The following is a 25,029-nucleotide window of genomic DNA, read 5'->3' as shown; positions in this document are numbered from 1 at the left end:
CTTTTTGAGTTATGCGATTAACATACACACACACAGACATACAAATAAATACACAGCGATCAAAACATAACCTTCCGCTTTTGCGAAGGTAAAAAGAAAAACAAGTCAGGAGACGACGATGGTTCACGAGCAAGCGGTATTCAATGACAAAGGATGGACTATAACCGAAACAGGCCCGGACGGGGTGGGGGGGGGGGGGGGTCAGGGGCCCACGTGGCAGGTGTCGGCCCCCGACATGCGGTGTACATGCCTATGTACAAAGGGCCCCAATGCGCTGCGTGCGCAGGCCTTTAAGACACAATACCGAAAATTTGGTTCGATTCCGACAACTTTGAAAATTTGCCCTTTGTGACCGTGAAATGTCAAAACGAAGGTTACCGACCTTGAAATGAGATATAAAAGAATGTATAATCAGTTATGAGGTTAGTTAGCTACACAATACCGAAAATTCAGATTCGATTCTGACAACTTTGAAAATTTGACCTTTGTGACCTTCAAAGGTCAAAGGTCGAAGATTCTGAAATTTGTTGGAAAACTTGTATTTCATGATGTATGTGATAATATAAGATCATGTACGACATTTCACCCTATCAGGAGGCGAACAATGTAATAACACCATCAAAAAGAAGACTTTTCTAAATTTTGTGGCCTTGTGACCTTGACCTTGGGGCGAAAATGAAAAATCGAGCTCCGTGGGGCTGGACACATGACATTTTCGCCTAACCAAATATCGAAACCCCTGTCAGATTCCACCAACTCCCTCGGAGAAGATGTAGCTTGAACTCGATTACCCCCTAAAAAGACATCTTTTTCGGGCATGGCTCCACCCACAATGGGCGCAATACGCCCACTCTACGCAGGACACAACTAAATCATGATATCAACCTCCCACCCAAGTTTCATCAAGATCGGATGATATCATCGGGTAGTTATGCTGCGGACAGACAGACACACCCATGACGAATATAGTGGTCACTCTGTTTGATAAATCATGAACCAATAAACTTTTAAGTTTTAGGTGGTACAGTACTTGAATTGTGGAATGTTGTTTGATATAAATTACAAAGCTCAAAAACTATTAAGGAAATACATTGATGTCTACTATATCAGCTTTTACAAAACATTAAAGATCCCACATTGCCCTTCGTAAAGAGAAGGCGAGCTATCACTGGCACCTTCAACAAAATTCTAAATTCCTGCCATAACTACTGCTGGGAAGTCAATGGGAAAGCACCAAGTATAACCCTCAACACAAAACGGCTTCGGCAGCACATATGTAACAGAGTATGGTACATCATAATCAGAATGAGGCCAAAATCAATTATGTGGTTGCCACTCAAAATTATATGAGGCTGATTGAGCAGGAAAATAATTTGGTTTTCATTTTGGTATTCAATTCACTTAGGAATATCGAGAGAGGGAAAAGCAGAATGGGGGAATTATTTGACCGGCAGATGAATAATAACACACATCCCACTATTCGTTCAATGTAGTTTTATTTTTCAACTACTGTCATGGAATGGATGGAGCCTCAGAATAATGAGGAAGTAGGAGGGAAGTGAATTTATTGTCATGTGTGAGGCACCACGCCATCCGCTCAACCACAACTACACCACAGCTGATGCAGAGGCCTTACATGGCAGAGATACCTGCGTGGACGACCCTGCTCGAAACAATTTAGGACAGACTTGCACCTGAGCGGAGAATGTGCTTTGTACTCCGAATAAGGTTGATTGCAAATATTAGAATTAACTCTAGTTTAATCCTGCTGTGGGCACCGGCCAATCAAACATGGCGTCCGCACATAGTGACAGCCTCAGCCAATCGAGGGCACTGCTTCTGAACTAATGGGTGCCGTGGCCACCGATCTGTGTGATCCAATAGAGCCAGCCCCCTTGCTCTCCACCAACTAGGGGCAGCCATTTGGAAGGAAGACCCACCTACCCTATGGCACACCCGCCCTTCCTGTGAAGGGTGTCAAAGGTCCTAGTTTTAGTCCCCCATTTTAATGAGAAAAAAACAACAAGGTCATAATTTGGGGGAACCAAACTATTCTTAAGGCCCAACGGGTAAAAAAAGCAGGTTGGATCCAAGCAGGGTTAGTAGTACTGTATATTAAAAAAAATCCCCTACGTTTTGAGCGGTGTGTTTTATAGAGCATAAGTTGCAAGTTCAAGTGATAATCGACAACACAAGGGACAGGAGCTCGGAGATCTGGATTGACCAAGCTTTTTGGATTTGATCAATGACACACTCGATGAAGGGACCTTCATCCCAAAAGCATTGCAATGTCGTCAAAGCTGCAAAACCATCATTGGAAGTGCAAAACACAAATAACCTCGTCACAGGAGCTGTGGGGAAGGCCTGGGTAGGTTTTGAATGTAAGAATGTCTGGAGAAACCATGGAACAAAGGCGCTGAGAGGCCCTCTGGCCAACAATACTTGGTATAAGGGGGTCCTCCTCTCCGTGGCACTGTAGGATTGGGGTATTGCCATTGGCCATGCCCACAGCAGCCTAAACAAACAGAACATAAGAAACAGGGACAGAGTCATAATAATCAGCATTACCTCCAGTGGCTGGGTTATTAAACAATAGAAAATTTTCAATCAAAGTCATATGGATCATACTTCAAGAATATGTGGGATAAGGATGCCCAGAGGGCCATACGGTACCATTGACCACCACCCAAAATAAGAGGGCGTGAAATGGCGATGTTGATTGGCCAGATTTATGCAATTACGGCACACCTACCAGGTTAGATTATTTTAATAGTGCTGCAAGGGGTTTCTAAATTATACTGCGGAATAAACGAGTCTCTGTGAAGGCTCATGTCAGTCTGTGTCGGTGTGGACAAGATAGACAATCAATTTCATCAACTGAAATCCAATAAGTGCATATTAAACACTGATCACCTTAACTACAGACCTATCAGATTACTTCCAATACCTTATACCTCCCAACCCCCAGGAGTACCTCTGGCTGCGACTTCCCCTCTGCTCCCATCTCTTGTTCATCTGTGTGTTGTACTGTCCTCCTAATAGTGACGACTCCATCTACATCTCTCTCAGACAACATGGACAAACTTTTAACCATTCATCCTAACTCTCTCTTCCTCATATGTGGCAATTTCAATTGTTACCGTGCAACTTGGCTGGGTGTTGATACCTCTCTCACCAGCCATGACACTTCAACAAAGGACTTCTGTGACTCCATGAGACTGACACTCAATCTGTGAACTTTCCAACCTGGACTTCTCACAATGGCAAATCTTCTCTTCTGGACTTGGGGGATGACTAACTTTCATGCAAATGTCTCCTGCTCTTCCTCTGCTCCAATTGGCTTGTCTGAACATATGCTTGTCAACATATCTCTGGCTGAGAGAGCTGCCGCAGCACTGGCGAGTCTGGAATTTCACTCAGGCAGATTAGCAGGGACTACAGGACTGCTCTCCCTACTTCTCCTGATGTTAACTCAGCCTGGGAATTCTTCCACAGAAACCTGCTCTTTCTCATGCTCCGGGTAGGTGGAACTCGTTACCCTTGGCCGTCAGTCGTCCAAGGAGAAGGACAACTCTGATCTCAAACCCCGGGTGGGTGGTACTTGCTAGCCTTGGCCGGCAGTCTGCCTAGGAGGACAACTCTGATTTCAAACCGGGGTGGGTGGTACTCGTTAGCCTTGATCGGCAGTCTGCCTAGGAGAAGGACAACTCCGATCCCAAACCCGGGTGGGTTGAGCTCGTTAGCCTTGGTCGGCAGTCTACCAAAAATGGGGGTAGAGGCACCATTGTCTCGAAGCAGACGAGCTAACTCCTCCCAGCCCTTTTTGTTCTGTGAAGAGACAACTTTCTACGTTTGTCTTGTTTCAGAGAAAGGGGCTGGTTGTTCTGCGTTTGAGGATCGTCAGTTTATCGTTGCATTCATGCATTGAGCCCTGTGTTTGACAGCCTGAACCCAATCACTCTGAAGGGTACAGGTTAAAACATGCTGCAAGTCATAGTGCAGGATCCCAAACTCGATCATAATGCATTAAGAGGTTGATCCATCAGCGGGTGTAAAATGCCGGGTTAGCTGCACTGCCATGGACATGCATGGATGGTGGCCCTTGCATCTACTTCCGGTTGCTTTCCCGAGGCCATCAGGGTGCCTTTGCTACGGTTAGGGGTTCATTTGGGCTCTTGATGTCTCTCATTGTGGCCTTGTGCATGATGTGTACATTGGTAAACTAATGATCCTGTCCTTTTTTTCTTCTTCTTTTGCAATATAACGAAACTCGTTCTCAACCTGCATTTTGAGTCCCGCCACCAAGGGTACCTAAGTCTACACCGTTAAGTATCTGCTATGGTAATATCAGGGGGGTTCGTGGCAATTTATCTGCCATCCAATGCTTCTTGAAACTAAAGTCTCCGGATTTGCTTGCCCTTTGTGAAACTCATCTCCACACTGAGGTGTTATCTGAATCATTTGCAGTGCCTGGCTATATCCTCCATAGGCTTGATTTCCCACCTTCACGTGGTTTGTGTATTTATGCAAAGGCTTCTTTACTACTTGGCCGTGAGGTCTCCCGTGAGGATAGGACACAAGAGTTTATGTGCTTTCGCTTAGCACTTTTGTGACATGTGTGAGAAGTGTTATGATTTATGGGAGCGAGACATGGGTAATGAACGTAGAGCAGCAACGAAGGTTGGAAAGGGTGGAAATGCGAATGGTTCGATGGATGTGCGGAGTATCGTTGAGAGAGAGGAAGACAAATGATGAATTGCGAAAAATGATGGGATTAGAGCCTGTGATTGATGCTGTGAAGAGGACCAGGTTGAAATGGTTTGGTCATGTGTTGAGGAAGGATGAAAGTGACTGGTTGAGAAGAGTGATGGAAATGAATGTAGAAGGAAGTAGAGGACGGGGAAGACCGAGAAAGACTTGGCTAAAGATGGTGGAAGAAGAAATGCGGGCAAGGGGGTTAACAAGGAGAGATGCAGAAAATAGGGCAAGATGGAGAAGATTGTCATGAATGTCATGGGGACCGCAAGGCTAACCCCCACTCTAGCAGGGAAAATGGCCTTAAAATGCATGTTGTTGTTGTTGCTTAGCACTTTTGTATTCCACTGGCTACCTGTATTTTTTGTATTGTTCTCCATCATCCTCCAATTGTGCTATTTTCGATGCCATCAGTGTCATCTCTGTCTCGACACCCAACTGCTGACATCATGGTCCTTGGAGACTTTAATGTTCATCACAAAGAATGGTGAATCCACTTTCACAGCACAGATGCTCCAGGTGTCAGTGCATTTAACTTTGCAATGTCACATGACCTTACTCAGATCATCTCATCTCCGACTCGAATACCTGATCGAGCGACTGATAATAGGCCTTTCTTGATCTGTTTTTGTGTTCAAATCCTGGGGATTGTACTGCAAAAAATTTCCCCACACTAGGAAACTCTGAGCATGTCAACATTGAAGTCCAGGTTTCTTATTCTTCACCATAAACTGTTGTTCATCCTGTTGATCGAACTGTCTTCCAATATAGCAAGGCTGATTGGGATGCCTTGCGTTATTTTCTTGCCGATGTTCACTGGAACCAAAATCTTTGTCGCAACCCTTCTGAAGCTGCCAATGAAGTTACTGAGTGGATCCGTGTTGGTATGGACCTCTTTATCCCTTCTCGAACCTATCAAGTGAAACCACTCTCAGCCATGGTTCACTCCGGCTTGTTCGGCTGCTATTGCCCATCGCAATCACCTTTTCAAACGGTATCATCGTGTTGGCCCGAGTGAGGCACATCATTTGTTTCTCCTTGTGATCAACCGCTGTAAACGGGTTTTGGAGAATGCGAGGCGACGATATGCAGAATCTGTTTGTGATTATATCTCAAATAAGCGGCTCGGATCCAGAGATTTTTGGAGAATTGCTAACAGCATTCTCAACTGAAATAGATCATCGATTCCTGTCCTCTTCAATTGCCCTGAAGTGCTTACTTCTTCTATTGATAAAGTTAACCTCTTCGTTCAGCATTTTGCTGCAAACTCTACACTTGAAGACCATGGACATCCATTGCCTAATTGTCCTTCCCGTTCTGACACCAGGCTTTCAACTATCATCATCACACCAATAAAGATTGCTAAGATTATTCAAGGGCTTGATATCTCAAAATCTACTGGACCAGAGAGAATCCCTGTAATTGTTTTGAAGATGTGTTCCCATGAACTGTCAGCTGTTCTCTCAAAACCATATTGCTTGTGTCTGTCAAAGTCTGTGTTTCCACTTAGCTGGAAGCAGGATGTTGTAGTCCCCGTCTTTAAAGGCTCTGGTGAGAAATCTGAATCTGCTAACTATCGGCCAATTAGCCTTCTGCCCATTATAAGCAAAGTGTTTGAATATTTGATCAATCAACAACTCATGACTCATCTGGAAACCCACAACCTCCAAATTGATGTCCAGTATGGCTTTCGACAGTCAAGGTCTTCTGGTGATGTTCTATCCCTAATCACGGAACATGTGAATAGGGCTTTGGATCATCGTGAAGCCATGGTTGTTGCACTCGACATCTCAAAGGCTTTTGACAAAGTGTGGCACAAGGGCCTCATCCATAAACTAATATCATACGGTATTTCTGGAAGATTGCTCGATATAATCTCTGATTTCCTTAAAAATCGCCAAATCTTTGTGGTGCATGAAGGACAGTCGTCCCCCGTCAGTAATACTAATACTGGTGTTCCTCAGGGGTCTGTGTTGGGTCCAATATTGTTCTTGTTGTACATCAATGATCTGCCCGATTGGATTCTTTCTCAGTTATGCATTTACGCAGATGACTCAACTCTGTATACTACCTGCCCAGGAACCTTGTCTCGTCCTACCCGTGAGCATGTGAGTATCACTCTCAATCAGGAGCTTGAGAGTGTGATAAATTGGGGAAAAGACTGGCTTGTTACTTTCAACCAAAACAAGACCCACTTGTTGTCTATGTCTAGTTGAAGATCACCTTGTTTTCCAATCCTGTCTGTGGATTCTTCACCTTTGCAGGAACTTCCTGTTATCAGTCTGCTTGGATTGGACATCAGCTCAAACCTCAGCTGGGAAAAGTACATCTCTGGTATCGCTAAAAAAGCCTCCCAGCGCTTTGGCTGCTTATTTCATGCTCAGCGATACCTTTCTCAAGCTGCTATGCTCCATCTATACAAGGCGACCATTCGACCTGTTATGGAGTATCATTGCCATATTTGGGCTGGTGCCCCTGCCTGTCACCTATCTCTTCTTGACAGAATCCATTGACAATGACATGCTGCCATTCTGGTGGGACAGGAGTTGGCATCATCCCTGGAACCTCTCTCAGTCCGCTGCTCTGTTTCTTCCTTGAGCCTTTTCTATCGATATTATCATGGATTGTGCTCTGAGGGTCTTTCACAGGTTGTTCCACCTGCGCATATTTTCAGTCGCTCTACATGTTTGGCAGCTTGTTCCCATTCACACACTGTATCTGTCGCGAGGTGTAAGACGATAAGGTATTCTCCGAGTTTTTTTTTCCCCGTACTGCATCACTCTGACATCACATAACCAAACCATCTCAACGTGTTTCTCTTCACAGCATCCATCACAGGCTCTATTCCCATCATCTTTCGCAATTCATCATTCGTCTTCCTCTCTCTCAACGATACTCCACACATCCACCGAACCATTCGCATTTCCACCCTTTCCAGCCTTCGTTGCTGCTCTACGTTCATTACCCATGTCTCGCTCCCATAAATCATAACACTTCTCACACATGCAGCATACACCTTTCCCTTCAGCTTCAACGACACTCCCCTCCTCGTCAGCACGCCACTCAGTTCCTGAAACGTCTTCCATGCACATCTCACTCAAGCAACTGTTGCCGAGTCTGATACACCTACTCCATTCAGCATGCCTCCTAGGTAGCACAATGTTTTCACACCTTCCAGCTTCACACCATCTCCAAGATCCAACTCAACATTTCCTCCATCTGCAGCTCCCTCTGTGCACACCTTACACTTGAATGTAGCTGCCAGACTGGTTAATGACCCTCTCAGACCACTACATTTTTGATGAACCCACTCTGCGCACATTGTACAATGTACATTGAATGGAGTTCATTCCGACACCCTTCCTGCACACAGCACACGGCCACTTCCCAGTTCTTTCCACCTCACCACATGCTTTACCACTTGCCATCACCTTTGTCTTTCCGATATTCACCATACATTCCTTCCACTTGTTCATCTTCTGCTTCAGTCCATCCATACTTTCCACAATCAACACCAGATCATCTGCATACAACAACTCCCACAGTAAACCCTCCTTTAAATTCTGAGCCAGCACCTCCACCACAGCTACAAATAGTAGTGGACTTAGTACTGACCCCTGATACACTCCAACCTCCACCTCAAACTCACCACTGTTCCCGTCCTTCGTCCTTACAGCTGTGCGTGCTCTCTCGTACATTGCCATCACGACTCTGATCAACCATTCCTCCACTCCTAACTTCCTCAATGCCCATGGCACTACTTCACGTGGAACCCTATTGAATGCTTTCTCCAGATCAACAAACCCAAGAAACAACTTCTTCCTCTTCTCCATGTACTTCTCCTGCAACTGCCTTACAATAAAAAGCACGTCTGTCGTTCCTCTTCCTGGCATAAATCCAAACTGCATTTCGTCAATCTTCACTTTCTTCCTTATCCTCCTCTCCAACACCCTTTCCAAAACCTTCATTCCATGCTCCAATAACATTATCGCTCGATACAAGCCACAGTCCAGTGGGTCACCTTTCCCCTTGTATAAAGGGACGAGGGTACTCAGTTCCCAATCCACTGGAATGCGGCCTTCTTTCACCACCAGATTACATATCTCTGTCATTCTCGTCACACCCCAACTTCCTGCTGCCTTCAACACATCTCCCACAACTCCCGTCGGCCCTCCCACTTTTCTACTCTTCATTGCTTTTATCGCTTCCTCAACCTCCTTCTCAGTTATCTTCTCCGCTGGTCCTAAAACTGGGTTGCTCTCCATGTTGCCATCCCATTCATTCTCTGCATTCAACAGCATTTCCATATATCTCTTCCATTTTCCTTTAATTCCATCTGGGTCCACAACGATTTTTCCCACTTCATCCTTCAAGCAACTCACCCCCATCACATCGCACCTGTCTTTCGCCATCTGCTTTGCAATCCTGAATACCGCTCTCTGACCCTCTTCCGAATCCAAGCGTTCTCCAAACATTTTCCTGCATGCCTCCTGTGCCTTTGCTACCTCTTTCTTTGCAGCCTTCTTGGCTGCCTTATAACTTTCATGCTCTGCCTTTTCTGCCCACGTACCCTTTGCCTTCTGCCACTCCTTGAACTTCTTCCTCTTCTCGTCAATCTCCTTTCCAACTTCATCATCCCACCACCATGTTTCCGAGTGCCTCGGTGGTCCTTTTCTCCATCCACATACCTCACCAACGGCTCCCAACAGACTATCTTTCATTGACATCCAACCACTTTCAAGCTCAACCACATCATCCTCTACCATACTCAGCCTCTCAACCTCTCCTTATCCTCTCCTGACTGGTAATGGGGATTGCAAAGCTCATTCCAAAGTCCAAAGTCAAAGCAAAGTCACGTGACTTTAGGTTGGTCAAAATGGCAGCTTAATAAATTTCTTCCAAAAATTTTTCTCCAGACCAAAAAATTTCTTCTCCAAATATTCTTTGCTTTGTGTCCTCATGGTAAATTGCGGAGGCCATGCCGATCACATTACCAGAAGTGGGTCAAAATGGTGATGACGTAAATTCCTTCAAAGATCTTCTCCAGATCCACCAGCCAGAATGCTACCAAATTTGGGTTCCAACATTAGGCCAGGGTAGGGATGTTAAATTGCTGAGGACATGTCGATCACGTGACCGGAAGTGTGTCAAAATGGCCGACTTAGTCAATTTTTTGGAAAATCGCATAAATTCCTTCAAAATATTCATCCACTTGTGGGTCCAGGGGGATGGAGGGGTGGGGGGGGTGCACCCCTTCGGATTTTAGGTGATAAATTGTAGCCCGGAACGGCCCTCATTTCCAAATTATTTTGAATAAGGAACGCTCTTAAGATGGCGTGCGTTTAGAAACATGGGAATTCTTCCAGATTATTTGTAGTTAATGAGCCCAAACTCAGGAGATCATAACAATCACTTCACTATAACTACACAAATCAGAAATTCCACATCAGAAAGCTCCAGAAGAACTACACAAAAAAACATGCCGCATGTATGCACGCACGCACACGCACGCACACATGCATGCAAACACACACACACACACACACACACACACACACACACACACACACACACACACACACACACACACACACACACACACACACACACACACACACACACACACACACACCATCACACACACACACACACACACACACACACACACACACACACACACATAACGTTCACACACACTCACACACAACCACACACACACACAAAATTCATCAATTTATAGCAGGAGGAACAGCTGGGCAAGTCGGTTCACCAGTTGGTCGATCTGGCCATTAGTCATCGTGAATCTGCTAAACTGTTGGACCAGGGAAGAACACAAGGAACTGCAGAAACTTCGAAGAACGCACGAAATGCTGTTTCTGACGATCAAGTTTTAAAGAAATTCCTGTGGGAGGACCCCCAGAACTCCCTCCCACCCACCCCTTGGCACGATGGCTTGGTGCACCCCTCTGTCTTGAAATCCCTGGATCTGGCCCTGTTCTTCTACAGACCCACTGGTTACAACAATAGGCCAGGGCCCATATAAGCTACATATCCAGTGATCCTATTTTTAACATCTATGACCAAGTTAACTAATCATGCAGAAGGATGAACTGAAATAAGCTTCACTATAGCAAACCAATTAGAGAGACAGACTCACAACAGGGAAGGACTTGTGTAGAGGTAACCAACAGCTCAGGGCCACGACACCTGCAAGCTTTCGCTGGGTAGTCAGAGAGGTGTACAATGCCAATGCCCCACCCTGCATAGCAGTTAAGGGACAAAGGACAATGGAAAAATTAACTTACTCTGCACATTCATATCTTGTTTTATATTTATTTTTCCCCCTGGCTGTACTTATTATTACCCCCCCGTTGGACTTGGTCCGAAACGGGGGCTTATGGATTGGGTCTTTTCTGTCCGTCCATCCGTGTGTCCGCAACCATATCTCGGAGATGGATGGACCGATTTTGTTCAAATTTGGCACAAGCAGAGCAAATGATGGCATACACGTGCACCTCACTCTATTTTGCGATATGATCAAAGATGGCTGACTTGTAGACTGGCGGCCATTTTAGTTGTAAAAAACCCATGTTGAACACGTTCTCAACGTTTTCTTGGACATGCATTTACCAATGTTGTTCAAACTTGGCACACAGATAATAAATGATGGCTTACATATTCATGTCAATTTATTTCGAGATCAGATCCAAGATGGCCGACTGGCAGTTATTTTGTTACTTAAACGTGTCCCCAACTATTTATTGAACATGCATGGTCCGATTTTGTTCAAAGTTGGTACAAGCAAGGTACATGATGGCATACACATGCACTTCATTTTATTTTGCGATCTGATCAAAAGTGGCTAACTGGTAGAGTGGCGGCCATTTTAGTTGTAAATACAAATATTGAACACATCCTCAACCACGCCTCGGATATGCATTTGCCGATCTTGTTCAAATTTGGCACACAGATAATGAATTATAGGTTACATATGCACTTCATTGTTTTTCGAGATCAGATCCAAGATGGCCGACTGGAGGCCATTTTGTTACTTAAACCTGTCCCCAACCATTTCTCGGACATGCATGGACCAATTTAGTTCAAACGTGGCAAAAAGACAATATATGAGAATATACACATGCAGAAGATTTTCTTTTGTAATCAGACCAAAGATGGCCAACTGACGGCCTTTAATCCCGTTCAGCAAAATGACTAAAACGACGGGGCTGTGACATTTTATATATTTTTCGTCTTGTTTTCCCATGATTGTAACAGCTCAATCAATGAATGGAGAGAGAAAGGGAAAATAAAGAAATAGAGGGTTAATTGAACACCTTACCCCATGCAGTCTTGTGAAAAAGGACAGAGGAAGAGTCTTTGAAACTCTTGTTTAGCATTACCCAGCTCCGAGTCTCAATATTCCACAACGCTGAGAGAGTCGGTGGCAAATTTGAATGGTCAAGATGGCATTCCATGGCATAATATTTTGTCCAAGTACTGCAACGCTGGAGGTTTTTGGAAGTGCCAACAAAGAAACTTGTGCTCTACAATGTCCAAGTCTATAATACAATTGAAATAAAATAAGGGTTTTAAAGGCTGTAGACTTTTAAAATGCTTTTTGGAAGGTTACCTCCTTTGATGGACCGTCTTTTACACTACCTTGTATAACACGTTAAATTAGTAAATCATTAGCCTGTTGTTCGTGTCCTTCATGACGTCTCTAAAAACGAAGTTTCCAGTTTGGGATGATTTTGAATGTTGTTTGAAAGCCAGACAGACAGACAGACTGAAACAATTACGGTACCTTATTCCTCTGTCCGTGGGATATACCTGTTTGTACATTTCCGTGGGATATACGTGGGATAAACCTGCAGTTTAGCATTATTTTGGCTTTGAATTTGGCACGTTATATGGAATCTCATCCCACGGACAGAGGAATGTTGACATTAAAATGCCAACATTCCTCTGTCCGTGGGATGAGATTCCACATAACGTGCCAAATTCAAAGCCAAAATAATGCAAAACTGCAGGTTTGAGTTCAGATTTGTGTTCTGCTGTGTTCGAAATATTAAATTAAATTGAAATCAAGTAGTCTTTCGTTCATAAACTGACCTCTGTAGAAAGACTGACAGAGTGAATCAATTGCTTAAGCTCGTTTTTCACTTCGCCCACGGGGTAAAAGTAGAGGTTTTTTTTTGTAAAAAAAAGAGCAATGGAACCGTGGAAGCATAGAGGGATGGAAGATTTCACCATAAGAGATGTAGTTTTTAAGTCCCCATAAGAGAATATGAACTATTTTTTTACTCAATTAATTTGGTTGAGTTTTGGCCAGGTTATGTCATAAATAATAATGTACAAAAGCAATTCCTACCACGTACACAGTATTTTAAGAATTAAAATAAAACATTTTGGAATGAGTATAGTTTCCATATAGGCCATTTATCACTTGTTGTCCCCCGTCGCACAGCGTAGCGAAAGGGGGACTATGGCTTTCCCCTCCGTCCGTGTGTCCATCCGTCCGTCCGTCCGTCCGTGCGTGCGTGCGTGCGTGCGGGCGTGCGTGTTTGCGTGCGTGCGTGCGTCAGCGAAGGACCGCATTCAAATTTGGTGTGTGGGTGCAACCCACGTCAAAATCCAAGATGGCCGCCGCCATGTATGTCTGATGCCATGTATGTCTGAACCTTGTGAGATGAATATCTTGAAAAATAAGCGAAGTACCAACTTCTAATCTGGTGTGTGGGTGTATCTAGGCATAAGGAAGAAGGCTATTGAAAATTGGGTCGCCACGTCAAAATCTAAGATGGCCGCCGCCATGTATGTCTGAACCTTGTGAGATGAATATCTTGAAAAATAAGTGAAGTATCAACGTCTAATTTGGTGTGTGGGTGTATCTCGGCATAAGGAAGAACGCTGTTGAAAATTGGGTCGCCACGTCAAAATACAAGATGGCCACCACCATATATATGTCTGAAAATTGTGAGCGAAATATCGCGAAAAATAAGCGAAGTACCAACTTCTAATCTGGTGTGTGGGTGTATCTAGGCACAAGGAAGGACGCTGTTTAAAATTGGGTCGCCACGTCAAAATCCAAGATGGCCGCCGCCATGTATGTCTGAACCTTGTGAGATGAATATCCTGAAAAATAAGCGAAGTACCAGCTTCTAATTTGGTGTGTGCGTGTATCTCGGCATAAGGAAGAACGCTATTGAAAATTGGGTCGCAACGTCAAAATCCAAGATGGCCACCACCATATATATGTCTGAACCTTGTGAGCGAAATATCTTGAAAAATAAGCGAAGTACCAACTTCTAATTTGGTGTTTGGGTGTATCTAGGCATAAGGAAGAACGCTATTGAAAATTGGGTCGCCACGTCAAAATCTAAGATGGCCGCCGCCATATATATGTCTGAACCTTGTGAGCGAAATATCTTGAAAAATAAGCGAAGTACCAACTTCTAATTTGGTGTGTGGGTGTATCTCGGCATAAGGAAGAACGCTATTGTAAATTGGGTCGCCACGTCAAAATCCAAGATGGCCGCCACCATATATATGTCTGAACTTTGTGAGTGAAATATCTTGAAAAATAAGCGAAGTACCAACTTCTAATCTGGTGTGTGGGTGTATCTAGGCATAAGGAAGAACGCCATTGAAAATTGGGTCGCCACATCAAAATCCAAGATGGCCGCCTCCATGTATGTCTGAACCTTGTGAGCGAAATATCATATCATAGCATGTTTTCTGCGTCTTCCACTTTGTCAACTCACATCACTTCACCGACGGGGGACCTAGGCGTAATGCTTGTTTTGAAGGGTTTTCATCAACGGCACGTTAAAAATTATGAGCAAGTCGTGAATGTGGGGAGAGGGCGATTCGGGTCCGGATACTTATTTGGAAATCATATAAATCCATTTTAAGTAATCCCCATTCGTATTGAACGAAAACTATTTGTGGGGCTTGTACTCCTTTGTGCAACGTATGAGGATTGCCTTTTGGAGTGGGATGTTCGCTCATGAAAAAATAATTCAGGGAAACATTGGTCGGGATGAAGGTGCGACTTGGGAGAATGGAACACAATGTCCTACCTGATGCCAAACATTTTTAATCATATGTTTGGCATATTCAAACAGAAGGGCACAGACATTTAAACAAAGGATCATTGAAAAGAGAAAATGTTCAGAATTAGTGTCATCACTCGTGAATAAAGAACATACTGCATCTCAAAATGTGTCATTATTTTAAAAAGACATTTTTAATCCTTCCATAACGAACCTGTGAAAATCCTCCAAGAATGATTCTGCGTGAAGGAATTCCATTCTGGACTTCTTGTTCAATCATACCCTTCACTGTATCAATGGAATGAATGAAAAACAATTAATGCATCTGAAGGTTGCAGATCATAAGATGAGCAACTATTGGAAAAAGTCTATTTCCAGGCGACTGGTTGGTTTAGGGTGAAATAAAAGAACTGAAGAATCACAGTAAATAAATAGAAGTCTGTCCTCATTATACAAGCAAATCGATCTCAATTAAAACATCATTTTTAACAGAATTGTTTCAAACATCTGACCTTCGTCTTTTCAAAAATGAAAACAAAAACATCTTCTCTGATATTCCTTTTCTTTTTAGCAAAATAATCCTTTACCAAAAGGGATAACCACACCAATTGCAACTACTTCTTATTCTTGAATGGCCACAGGTATTCCCAGGTTTATGCCCAAGGATTGGGTGGGAAACGTTTGTGGCCAAGGTCTTTCAATAACAGCTGTCCAGACCTGACATTTGACCAAAGGTGACAATAATTTGTAATTTGTTCAGGGTGCCAGTGATAACATGCCTCGTCTTCATGAAATAATTTAATGTCCATCAACAAACAGTGCTGGCAGACGGGTAGTCCAGCTTAACGTCCTTCTGATGGATGGTGATTGGTGCACACACAAATTGATGCCTCACCTTGCATGTGAAACACCAGGATGACAGTTTATAGCTGGGTCAGGATTCAAACCCAGGTTACAACACTCAAAGTTCAGTGTGCCAATAACGAACTCTAAACTATACTACCAGCGCTCAAAAGCAATAACTAAAGGATACAAAACAAACTAGAAAGCATCTGAAAAGGCAAAGCCCATCCATGACATGTCCGCTTTGTATTCAGACTTTTACTTCTTATTCCGTATGCTAAACACGATGAATGAAAATGAATGAATGATCGTTTTAAGGCCATTTTCCCCGCTAGAGCGGGGGTTAGCCTTGCGGTCCCCATGACAATCATGATGAAAAGAGCTTTAAAAAAATACAAACAATTAACGATTTTAGGCGATATTGACCTTTTGACCTCAAAAGCAATAGGCTTCAGTGACGCAATATGCAACCCCTGCTGAAATTTCAAGTCAATCGGATGAAAATTGGCGATTTTACGCAATCTTGACCTTTGACTGGTCAAAAAAAAACGACCCGCTTCTAGCTTTTGATTGGTGAACCAATTGAGTGACCTAATATGCAAATTCTTAAAATGTCAGATCAATTGGATTAAAATAGATGATTTTATGAGATGCTGACTTTTGACATTTTGACAAAATTATTAATTTACCTTCTCCATATTCTCATAATAAAGCTTTGTTGAAAATTTGATGACAAAAACTCAAATGGTAAAAAAAGTTATGGCCCAGACAGACAAAAAACACACACACAAAGAAATGATTGCAAAACCCCGTCTTTCGCTGCGTGGGGGACGGGCTAAATATCCAAAATTGACACCAACTTGAGTTATAAGCAAACTAACCATTTTCAGCAGAAGCTTTTATTCCAGCTTCATCTTCACGAAGATCTGCATTTCTGTCGCAAATGTCAAACCTAGACAGGAGGTTCATTATTGAAAAATAAAATTAATTCCTTAATTAGAATATGGATGCCAAATCATCATCAAAAGAATCATCAAAATGCCAAAGTAAGCCTCGTGTCTCTCACCATGATGGCATCGTCATCTTCATGTTGTATGTAACTGGCATCAGTGGTCTGGAGATGTAAACAGGCAATTCCATTATGTAAGCCAAACAACAACCATTAGTGCGACATAGTGACGGCTCCCAGCTGTGTCATGGCGTCAAATTACGTGGGATAATTGTTATTTTTACAAAGCACAGTCCAATTCAATGATGGGGTAAATTAAGCTCATTAAGAGGGCATTGGGCCCAACTGTTAATGTACCGCAACACATTATATGCATGGTAAACAGCACACACCTACGATTAACTTGGTGCACTATGAAAAGGTGCAGCAATAAAATCGTAATATTCAAGTCTTAAAGGAAAGATTTTGATGTTATACGTACGCATGGGGACATATGTACTTGACGTAAGGCACCCTGATGCTGGTCAACATTTCAGCCCAACCGTGACTATGGGAGGTTCAAAGAGTTGACATTGGGGTGAAAGAGATGCTGGTTACAGTCTGGAGCGTCGTTTTTAACATCACAGGTAAATAATAATCACCACTCAAATGAGCACCAAAGTGCATACTATACAATAAAGTATATTGAAGGTCCACTGCCATTAAAAAAAATGTTTTGGTGTGATTCTAGTGAATTGTGAAAAATCTGACAAGGACAGTAAAGCACATCAAATCAATACTGTAGGTAATTGAAGAGGTGATTAGCAAATTGATGGCGTATGTAAACCGGGAAATTCTCATCAATCAAATGCCCGTTGTATTCAATCTTGCATGCAGGCCTCCATGCAGTGATTATTACCTCCGCCACCAGAGATGGATGAAGGTTATGTTTTCACCGCTGTCTGTCTGTCTGTCTGTCTGTCTGTGTGGTTGTTTGTTTGTCCGTTTGTGAACAAAATATCTCAAAAAGTTGTGGATGGATTCGGACGAAATTTGGCAGAGATGTAGCGTATGTGACAAGGACGAAATGATTAGATTTTGGTGAACATCTGAATATGGATTCGGATATGAGAATTATTGAAATTTTTAAAGTGATTCTTCACCATTGAGATATAGGAAATCTCACAAAGTTATGGACAGATTTGGACGAAACTTGGTGGACAGGTTGTGTGTGTGACAAGGAAGAATCGATTCGATGTTGGTGAAGACCTGAATATGGATTCGGATATGAGAATTATTTGAATTCTTTCAGTGATTCTTCACCATTGAGAGATAGGGCCAAAAACAATACATAGCAGGATATCTCAAAAAGTTATGGACGGCGTTGGATGAAACTTTGTGGACAGGAAGGATCGATTCAATTATGGTGAAGATCCGGATCCGGATACAGCTAATATAATTTTTTAAGTGATTGTTCACCATTGAGGGATATGGCCAACAAGGCGGAGGTTTGCTCTCTACCGAGTGCCATTCTAGTTGCTGCTTCTTTCGAGGAACATTGAAGTTTGTCCACTTTTGAAATTGGCTTCAAATAATGAAGCATATTATTTTGTTGAATTGTGGACGCTGAAGTACAGTAAAGTAGCTGCGAACCACATAGACCAATTCTGCAGGTGCTGGCAAAGTGCATTGTTTTGCAACTCACTATGGCGCGACTGGCATCTGTATGCGTACGGCGCAAGCATTTTTGTGTGCGATCTTATTCTGTAATTTCTCTTCAAAAAAAATATATATATAAAGGCAAAAATATATAAAGGCAAATACAAAATCTCTTCAAAGGCAAATATATAAATAAATTCTATAATATATAAATAAATAAAATATATAAATAAATAAATTCATGTGCTGTGAAATTCGTGCTTCTCTGTTGTAGCGGGAAATGCTTGAAACTTTAAAAGTAGTGCGGAAATTTCCATTTTTACAGTAGTAGGATGAACAATGAACAAGTCTCCCAGTCTAATAATTACTGACAGCTAGGTTTTGTTTATACAAGAATAGTCAAACAAAACTGCCAATTTAAAAATGTTGACCTGTCAATGTGAAAATGTTGACCAACCGCTAAAAGCAGTTGGTTCCTGCCACTTTTCTCTTGTAAGTTTGACTCTTTCTGTTCAAATTTTCCTTAGACATGCATCTTTTGGGAATGTGCGGAAACCGACACAATCTTTGATAGTTTTGCTACAACACCAGCAATGAAGCATCGAGTTGGCATTCTCCATTTGCAGTGCGTCATGTGATGTTCTCCATAGTACCAGCGCCGGATTTTAGGGGTAGGAAAAACAGGGGCACAAAACACCTAACATGCACTAGAAATTTCCTCTCAAAGTTTTAAGTGAAGAAAACAGCGATGCATACGTGTTTAGAGAAACCAAATGTATTCATTTAACCAAACATGAAGCTGTATTTCAGTGAGACATTCAAATAACTGCTTCTCAATTAATATCTACTTTAAAGAACCTGAGATTTAAAAAATACATTCATGTTAATAGAGAGAAAATGAAAACACATCACTAGTTTTAACTTTTACACCATCAAACACTTGAGCGCGAGAACCATTTGTCTCCATTAACAGTGTTGAGCCTGACTCACCCTGTGTCTCCAAGCCCATGGAGGAAAATTACCTGAAATGACAACACCACGTTAACCACCTGATGGTTTCAAAATTTCAACATAACATAAACTGCTGCGATAGCTAAGAGAGATGGTACAGGTGCGGGTCGGAAGCACCGGGGGGCCGTGTGTAGCGGTTACAGTTCGGCACAGGTAGTACAACGTGGAACCCCCATGTAGACTCACTAAGGTAACAGGGTTCCCAAAGTTCCACGTGGACCGATCAACAGCAAGAAACAAACAAATTCAAGGAGGTCTAATGAGGTCTATGAAATTAGGAGGTCTATTTAGAAGGATTTAAGGAGGTCTATGAAAGTTTGTTTGTGCTCATCAGAATTGAAGGAGGTCTATGAAAGTTTGTTTGTTCTCATCGGGATTGAAGGAGGTCTATTAAAGTTTGTTTGTGCTCATCAGAATTGAAGGAGGTCTGTTAAAGTTTGTTTGTTCTCATCGGGATTGAAGGAGGTCTATCTAAGTTTGTTTGTGCTCATCAGAATTGAAGGTCTGTTAAAGTTTGTTTGTTCTCATCGGGATTGAAGGAGGTCTATTAAAGTTTGTTTGTGCTCATCAGAATTGAAGGAGGTCTATTAAAGTTTGTTTGTTCTCATCGGGATTGAAGGAGGTCTATTAAAGTTTGTTTGTTCTCATCGGGATTGAAGGAGGTCTATTAAAGTTTGTTTGTGCTCATCAGAATTGAAGGAGGTCTGTTAAAGTTTGTTTGTTCTCATCGGGATTGAAGGAGGTCTATCTAAGTTTGTTTGTTCTCATCAGAATTGAAGGAGGTCTATGAAAGTTTGTTTGTGCTCATCGGGATTGAAGGAGGTCTATGAAAGTTTGTTTGTGCTCATCGGGATTGAAGGAGGTCTATGAAAGTTTGTTTGTTCTCATCGGGATTGAAGGAGGTCTATGAAAGTTTGTTTGTTCTCATCGGGATTGAAGTAGGTCTATGAAAGTTTGTTTGTGCTCATCAGGATTGAAGGAGGTCTATGAAAGTTTGTTTGTGCTCATCGGGATTGAAGGAGGTCTATGAAAGTTTGTTTGTTCTCATCGGGATTGAAGGAGGTCTATGAAAGTTTGTTTGTGCTCATCAGGATTGAAGGAGGTCTATGAAAGTTTGTTTGTGCTCATCAGAATTGAAGGAGGTCTATTAAAGTTTGTTTGTTCTCATCAGGATTGAAAGAGGTCTATTAAAGTTTGTTTGTTCTCATCGGGATTGAAGGAGGTCTATGAAAGTTTGTTTGTGCTCATCAGGATTGAAGGAGGTCTATGAAAGTTTGTTTGTGCTCATCAGGATTGAAGGAGGTCTATGAAAATTTGTTTGTGCTCATCAGAATTGAAGGAGGTCTATTAAAGTTTGTTTGTTCTCATCGGGATTGAAGGAGGTCTATCTAAGTTTGTTTGTTCTCATCAGAATTGAAGGAGGTCTATGAAAGCTTGTTTGTTCTCATCAGGATTGAAGGAGGTCTATGAACGTTTGTTTGTTCTCATTGGGATTGAAGGAGGTCTATCTAAGTTTGTTTGTTCTCATCGGGATTGAAAGAGGTCTATCTAAGTTTGTTTGTTCTCATCAGGATTGAAGGAGGTCTATGAAAGTTTGTTTGTTCTCATCAGGATTGAAGGAGGTCTATGAAAGTTTTTTGTTCTCATCAGGATTGAAGGAGGTCTATGAAAGTTTGTTTGTGCTCATCAGGATTGAAGGTCTATGAAAGTTTGTTTGTGCTCATCGGGATTGAAGGAGGTCTATGAAAGTTTGTTTGTGCTCATCAGAATTGAAGGAGGTCGATGAAAGTTTGTTTGTGCTCATTGGGATTGAAGGAGGTCTATTAAAGTTTGTTTGTTTTCATCGGGATTGAAGGAGGTCTATGAAAGTTTGTTTGTTCTCATCGGGATTGAAGGAGGTCTATCTAAGTTTGTTTGTTCTCATCAGGATTGAAGGAAGTCTATGAAAGTTTGTTTGTGCTCATCAGGATTGAAGGAGGTCTATGAAAGTTTGTTTGTTCTCATCAGGATTGAAGGAGGTGTATGAAAGTTTGTTCGTACTCATCCAGATTGAAGGAGGTCTATTAAAGTTTGTTTGTGCTCATCAGAAGTGAAGGAGGTCTATTAAAGTTTGTTTGTTCTCATCAGGATTGAAGGAGGTTCATGAAAATTTGTTTGTGCTCATCGGGATTGAAGGAGGTATATGAAAGTTTGTTTGTGCTCATCTGGATTGAAGGAGGTGTATGAAAGTTTGTTCGTACTCATCCGGATTGAAGGAGGTCTATTAAAGTTTGTTTGTGCTCATCAGAATTGAAGGAGGTCTATTAAAGTTTGTTTGTGCTCATCAGAATTGAAGGAGGTCTATTAAAGTTTGTTTGTGCTCATCAGAATTGAAGGAGGTTCATGAAAAATTGTTTGTGCTCATCTGGATTGAAGGTCTATGAAAGTTTGTTTGTGCTCATCGGGATTGAAGGTCTATGAAAGTTTGTTTGTGTTCATCAGGAGTGAAAGTCTATGAAAGTTTGTTTGTTCTCAACACTTCTATGCCTGAGATAAACAAAATCTAATAATGTTCGTGCAGAATTCCACGTGGGATCCAACAAACTCACAAAAACTTCCCCATTCGTAATCGGAATTTTTTTTGATATTCATTCATAACCACATCGTTGCTAATGATGCGGTTGACCACTTCTTCAAAAAAAAACACTGTGGTAAAAATACATATCGTGTGGCGGACACGAAAGCCCACTGGCGTGGTGACATCATTCCGCGCACCAAGTGGGCGGCGGCCACGCCCGAGGGGTAGGCGTGGCCTCAGGATATACACTGGGCGCGCAGCCCGGAGCGCGCCAGTGCTACAGTGACCTCTTGTCAATAAAGACACTTTTGTTTAACCGCGTTGTCCGCTTCCTCCTTGGTAGCAAGTCACGCGCGTAGCACCGCGCTTCATTGGTGACTCCGACGTTTTGGTCAGCCGTCAATGACCACCCGAACCCGCCACAGCCATGGCAACCAACGCGGTAGCGATAAAGCTCCCCGAGTTCTGGGAAGCTCAGGCGGAGATCTGATTCCTGCAGGCCGAAGCCCAGTTCAGGCTTCGACGGATCACGGCGGACGAGACACGCTACTGCCACGTGGTCGCCTCCCTCGGGGCCGGCGCGGCCGCCCGCGTCGGTCCTGAGGAACCCACCGGCCCACGACAGGTACGGGGTGATCAAGCGTCTCCTCCTCGCCACGTTCGGCCTCACCGTGGCCGCATGGGCCGATCGCCTCTTGGACCTCCCCGAGCTCGGTGACACACGACCGTCGGTCCGAATGGACCATATGCTGTCGCTCATGGGCGACGAAACCCCGAACGCTCTATTCCGGGCGTTATTTCGACGCCAGCTGCCGGCACGAGAGCGCCTCGCGTTGGCCGGTTGCGCGACAACGGAACCCCGTGCGTTCGCGGCCGACAAGTACTACGCGGCTTTGGACACACGGGCGAGTTTCGGTGCGGCCGTAGCGGCTCCTGAGCCCGAACCTCCTGCGGGTGCCCACCGCTGCTCCGAGGGGCACCTCGTGGCGGCCGCCACGCACCGCCCACCACCACCGCGGAAACCGCGGCCTCCGGCTTCGCCGCAAACCTGGTGCCATTTCCACACTAGGTTTGGCCACGAAGCTCGGCAATGTCGCCCGCCGTGCTCATTCGGCAGGTCGGGAAACGCCCGGGCCGGCCCTCGGTAGTGGCACTGAGCGCCGGCCGATTAAACAGCCTCCTATACATAACGGACACCTTATCCGGGCGCCGTTACCTGTGCGACACGGGAGCGCAGGTGAGTGTCATTCCCGCCGGTACGTCCGACAAGCAGTCCGCGGGCCGGGGCCCCGCGCTGCTCGCTGCCAACGGTACGCCCATTCGCACGTACGGAAAACGCTGCCTTTCTCTGCGGTTCGGAGGGCAGGTTTTCCGGTGGTCGTTCGTCACTGCCGACGTGCCTATGGCACTGCTCGGCGCGGACTTCCTCTGTGCCAATGGCCTGTTGGTCGACGTCAAGCACAGAAGGCTTGTCCAGGCTGAGACGTTCAGCTCGCTCGCGTGCGCGCTGCCCGCCTCGTTGAGCAGCTCACTGAGCGGCTCATCGAGCGGCTCGCCGAGCGGCTTGCTGAGCGGTTCCGTTCCGGCCAGGTTCATCTGCACGCTTCCGGCAGCGAACGAATTCACCCGCCGCCTCGCGGGTTTCCCGGCCCTCACGAGGCCCACCTTCTCGGCGGGGACCATCAAGCACGGGGTGGAACATCACATCCCCACCGCCGGGCCACCGGTCTACGCCCGGGCACGCCACCTCGAGCCGACAAAGCTCGCGGTAGCTAAAGCGGAGTTTGCTACGCTGGAGCGGCTCGGCATCGTGCGGCGCTCCGAGAGCGCGTGGGCGTCGCCACTCCACATCGTGCCCAAGCCCGGCGGGGGATGGCGACCGTGCGGGGACTACCATCCGTCTCAACGACGCCACCACCCCCGACCGCTACCCCGTCCCCCATATTCAGGACTTTTCCGCCCGCTTGGCGAATATGTCCTTCTTCTCGAAGGTGGACCTCATACGCGGTTACCACCAGGTACCCGTCAGGCCGGAGGACATCCCGAAGACGGCTGTCATCACGCCGTTCGGTCTTTTCGAATTTCTTCGGATGCCCTTCGGTTTGAAGATTGCGGCTCAGGCGTTCCAGCGCCTCATGGACAGCGTCTTGCGCGACTTGGATTTTGTGTACGTATACCTGGACGACATCCTCGTCGCAAGCGCGTCCCGCGAAGAGCACCTACACCATCTCCGCACGCTCTTCAAACGTCTGGGCTAGCACGGCCTGATCGTGAACCCCGCCAAGTGCCGGTTCGGTGTCGCCGAAATCGACTTTTTGGGGCACCGCGTCACCAGGCACGGGGCCGTCCCCGTACCGGCCAAGGTGGAGGTGGTGAAAGGGTTTCCGCGCCCCCACACGATCAGGGGGCTCCAGGAGTTCCTGGGCATGGTAAACGTTTACCACCGTTTCCTGCCCCGCATCGCCCAGCTCCTGCGCCCCTTGCACGAGGCCCTCCGGGGGAAGCCGGGCAAAGGTGACGTCACCTGGACCGAGCAGATGGACGCGGCGTTCGTGGGCGCGAAGCTCGCCTTGGCTAACGCCACCATGCTCGCGCACACGGCGCCCAATGCACCGATCGCCCTCACCACCGACGCCTCGGACTACGCGGTGCACGAGCAATGGGTGCGTGGAGCTTGGCAACCGCTGGCGTTCTTCAGCTGGCAGCTTCGCCCGCCCGAACGCCGGTACAGTACCTTCGACCGCGAGTTGCTCGGGCTCCACCTGGCGGTCAGGCACTTCCGCCATCTGCTCGAGGGCCGTGCGTTCACGGCCTTCGTCGACCACAAGCCACTGGTGTTCGCGATGGGCAAGGTCGCCGAGCCGTGGTCGGCCCGGCAGCAGAGTCACCTCTCAGCCGTGTCCGAATACACGACGGACATCCGGCACGTCGCGGGGAAGGACAACCCGGTGGCGGATTGCCTTTCCCGGTCGGTTGCCCACGCGGTCCACCTCGGCATCGACTATGCCCGGATGGCGGCGGACCAGGCCGCCAACCCCGACGTCCAGGCCTTGCGGACCGCCGGTACGGGCCTCCGTGTCACCGAGGTGCCGTTCAATGGCGCGGGCACGGCCCTCTGGTGCGACGTCTCCCTCGGGCGGCCTCGCCCCATCGTGCCCACGGGCTGGCAGCGCCGGGTTTTCGACTCCATCCACGGCCTGTCCCACCCGGGCACGAGGGCC

At 45.2% G+C, this 25,029-nt stretch overlaps 1 protein-coding gene across 4 annotated transcripts in view; it reads right to left on the bottom strand.

Annotated features, from left to right (window-relative positions):
* The window catches only part of LOC137430198 (acyl-protein thioesterase 1), a 30,902-nt gene that overhangs the window by 3,726 nt on the left and 2,147 nt on the right, over positions 1 to 25,029 (bottom strand). For all 4 annotated transcript variants that reach the window (XR_013623846.1, XR_010985008.2, XM_068120864.2 and 1 more), the window contains 7 exons: positions 19,231 to 19,262; positions 17,084 to 17,149; positions 16,720 to 16,767; positions 16,535 to 16,605; positions 15,025 to 15,098; positions 10,913 to 11,014; positions 2,339 to 2,515 (listed from right to left, as the gene is read on the bottom strand). Coding sequence is in view for 2 of the 4 variants with exons in the window: in XM_068120864.2 (XP_067976965.1) it covers positions 2,339 to 2,515; positions 10,913 to 11,014; positions 15,025 to 15,098; positions 16,535 to 16,605; positions 16,720 to 16,767; positions 17,084 to 17,149; positions 19,231 to 19,262 (570 nt within the window). In the remaining 2 variants the exon portion in view is untranslated. The remainder of the gene's footprint in view (positions 1 to 2,338; positions 2,516 to 10,912; positions 11,015 to 15,024; positions 15,099 to 16,534; positions 16,606 to 16,719; positions 16,768 to 17,083; positions 17,150 to 19,230; positions 19,263 to 25,029) is intronic.

The sequence above is a fragment of the Myxine glutinosa genome, chromosome 6 (genome assembly GCF_964187855.1).
Source record: "Myxine glutinosa chromosome 6, kmMyxGlut1.1, whole genome shotgun sequence".
NCBI lineage: Eukaryota > Metazoa > Chordata > Myxini > Myxiniformes > Myxinidae > Myxine > Myxine glutinosa.
This window is presented reverse-complemented; position numbering and strand designations above follow the sequence as displayed.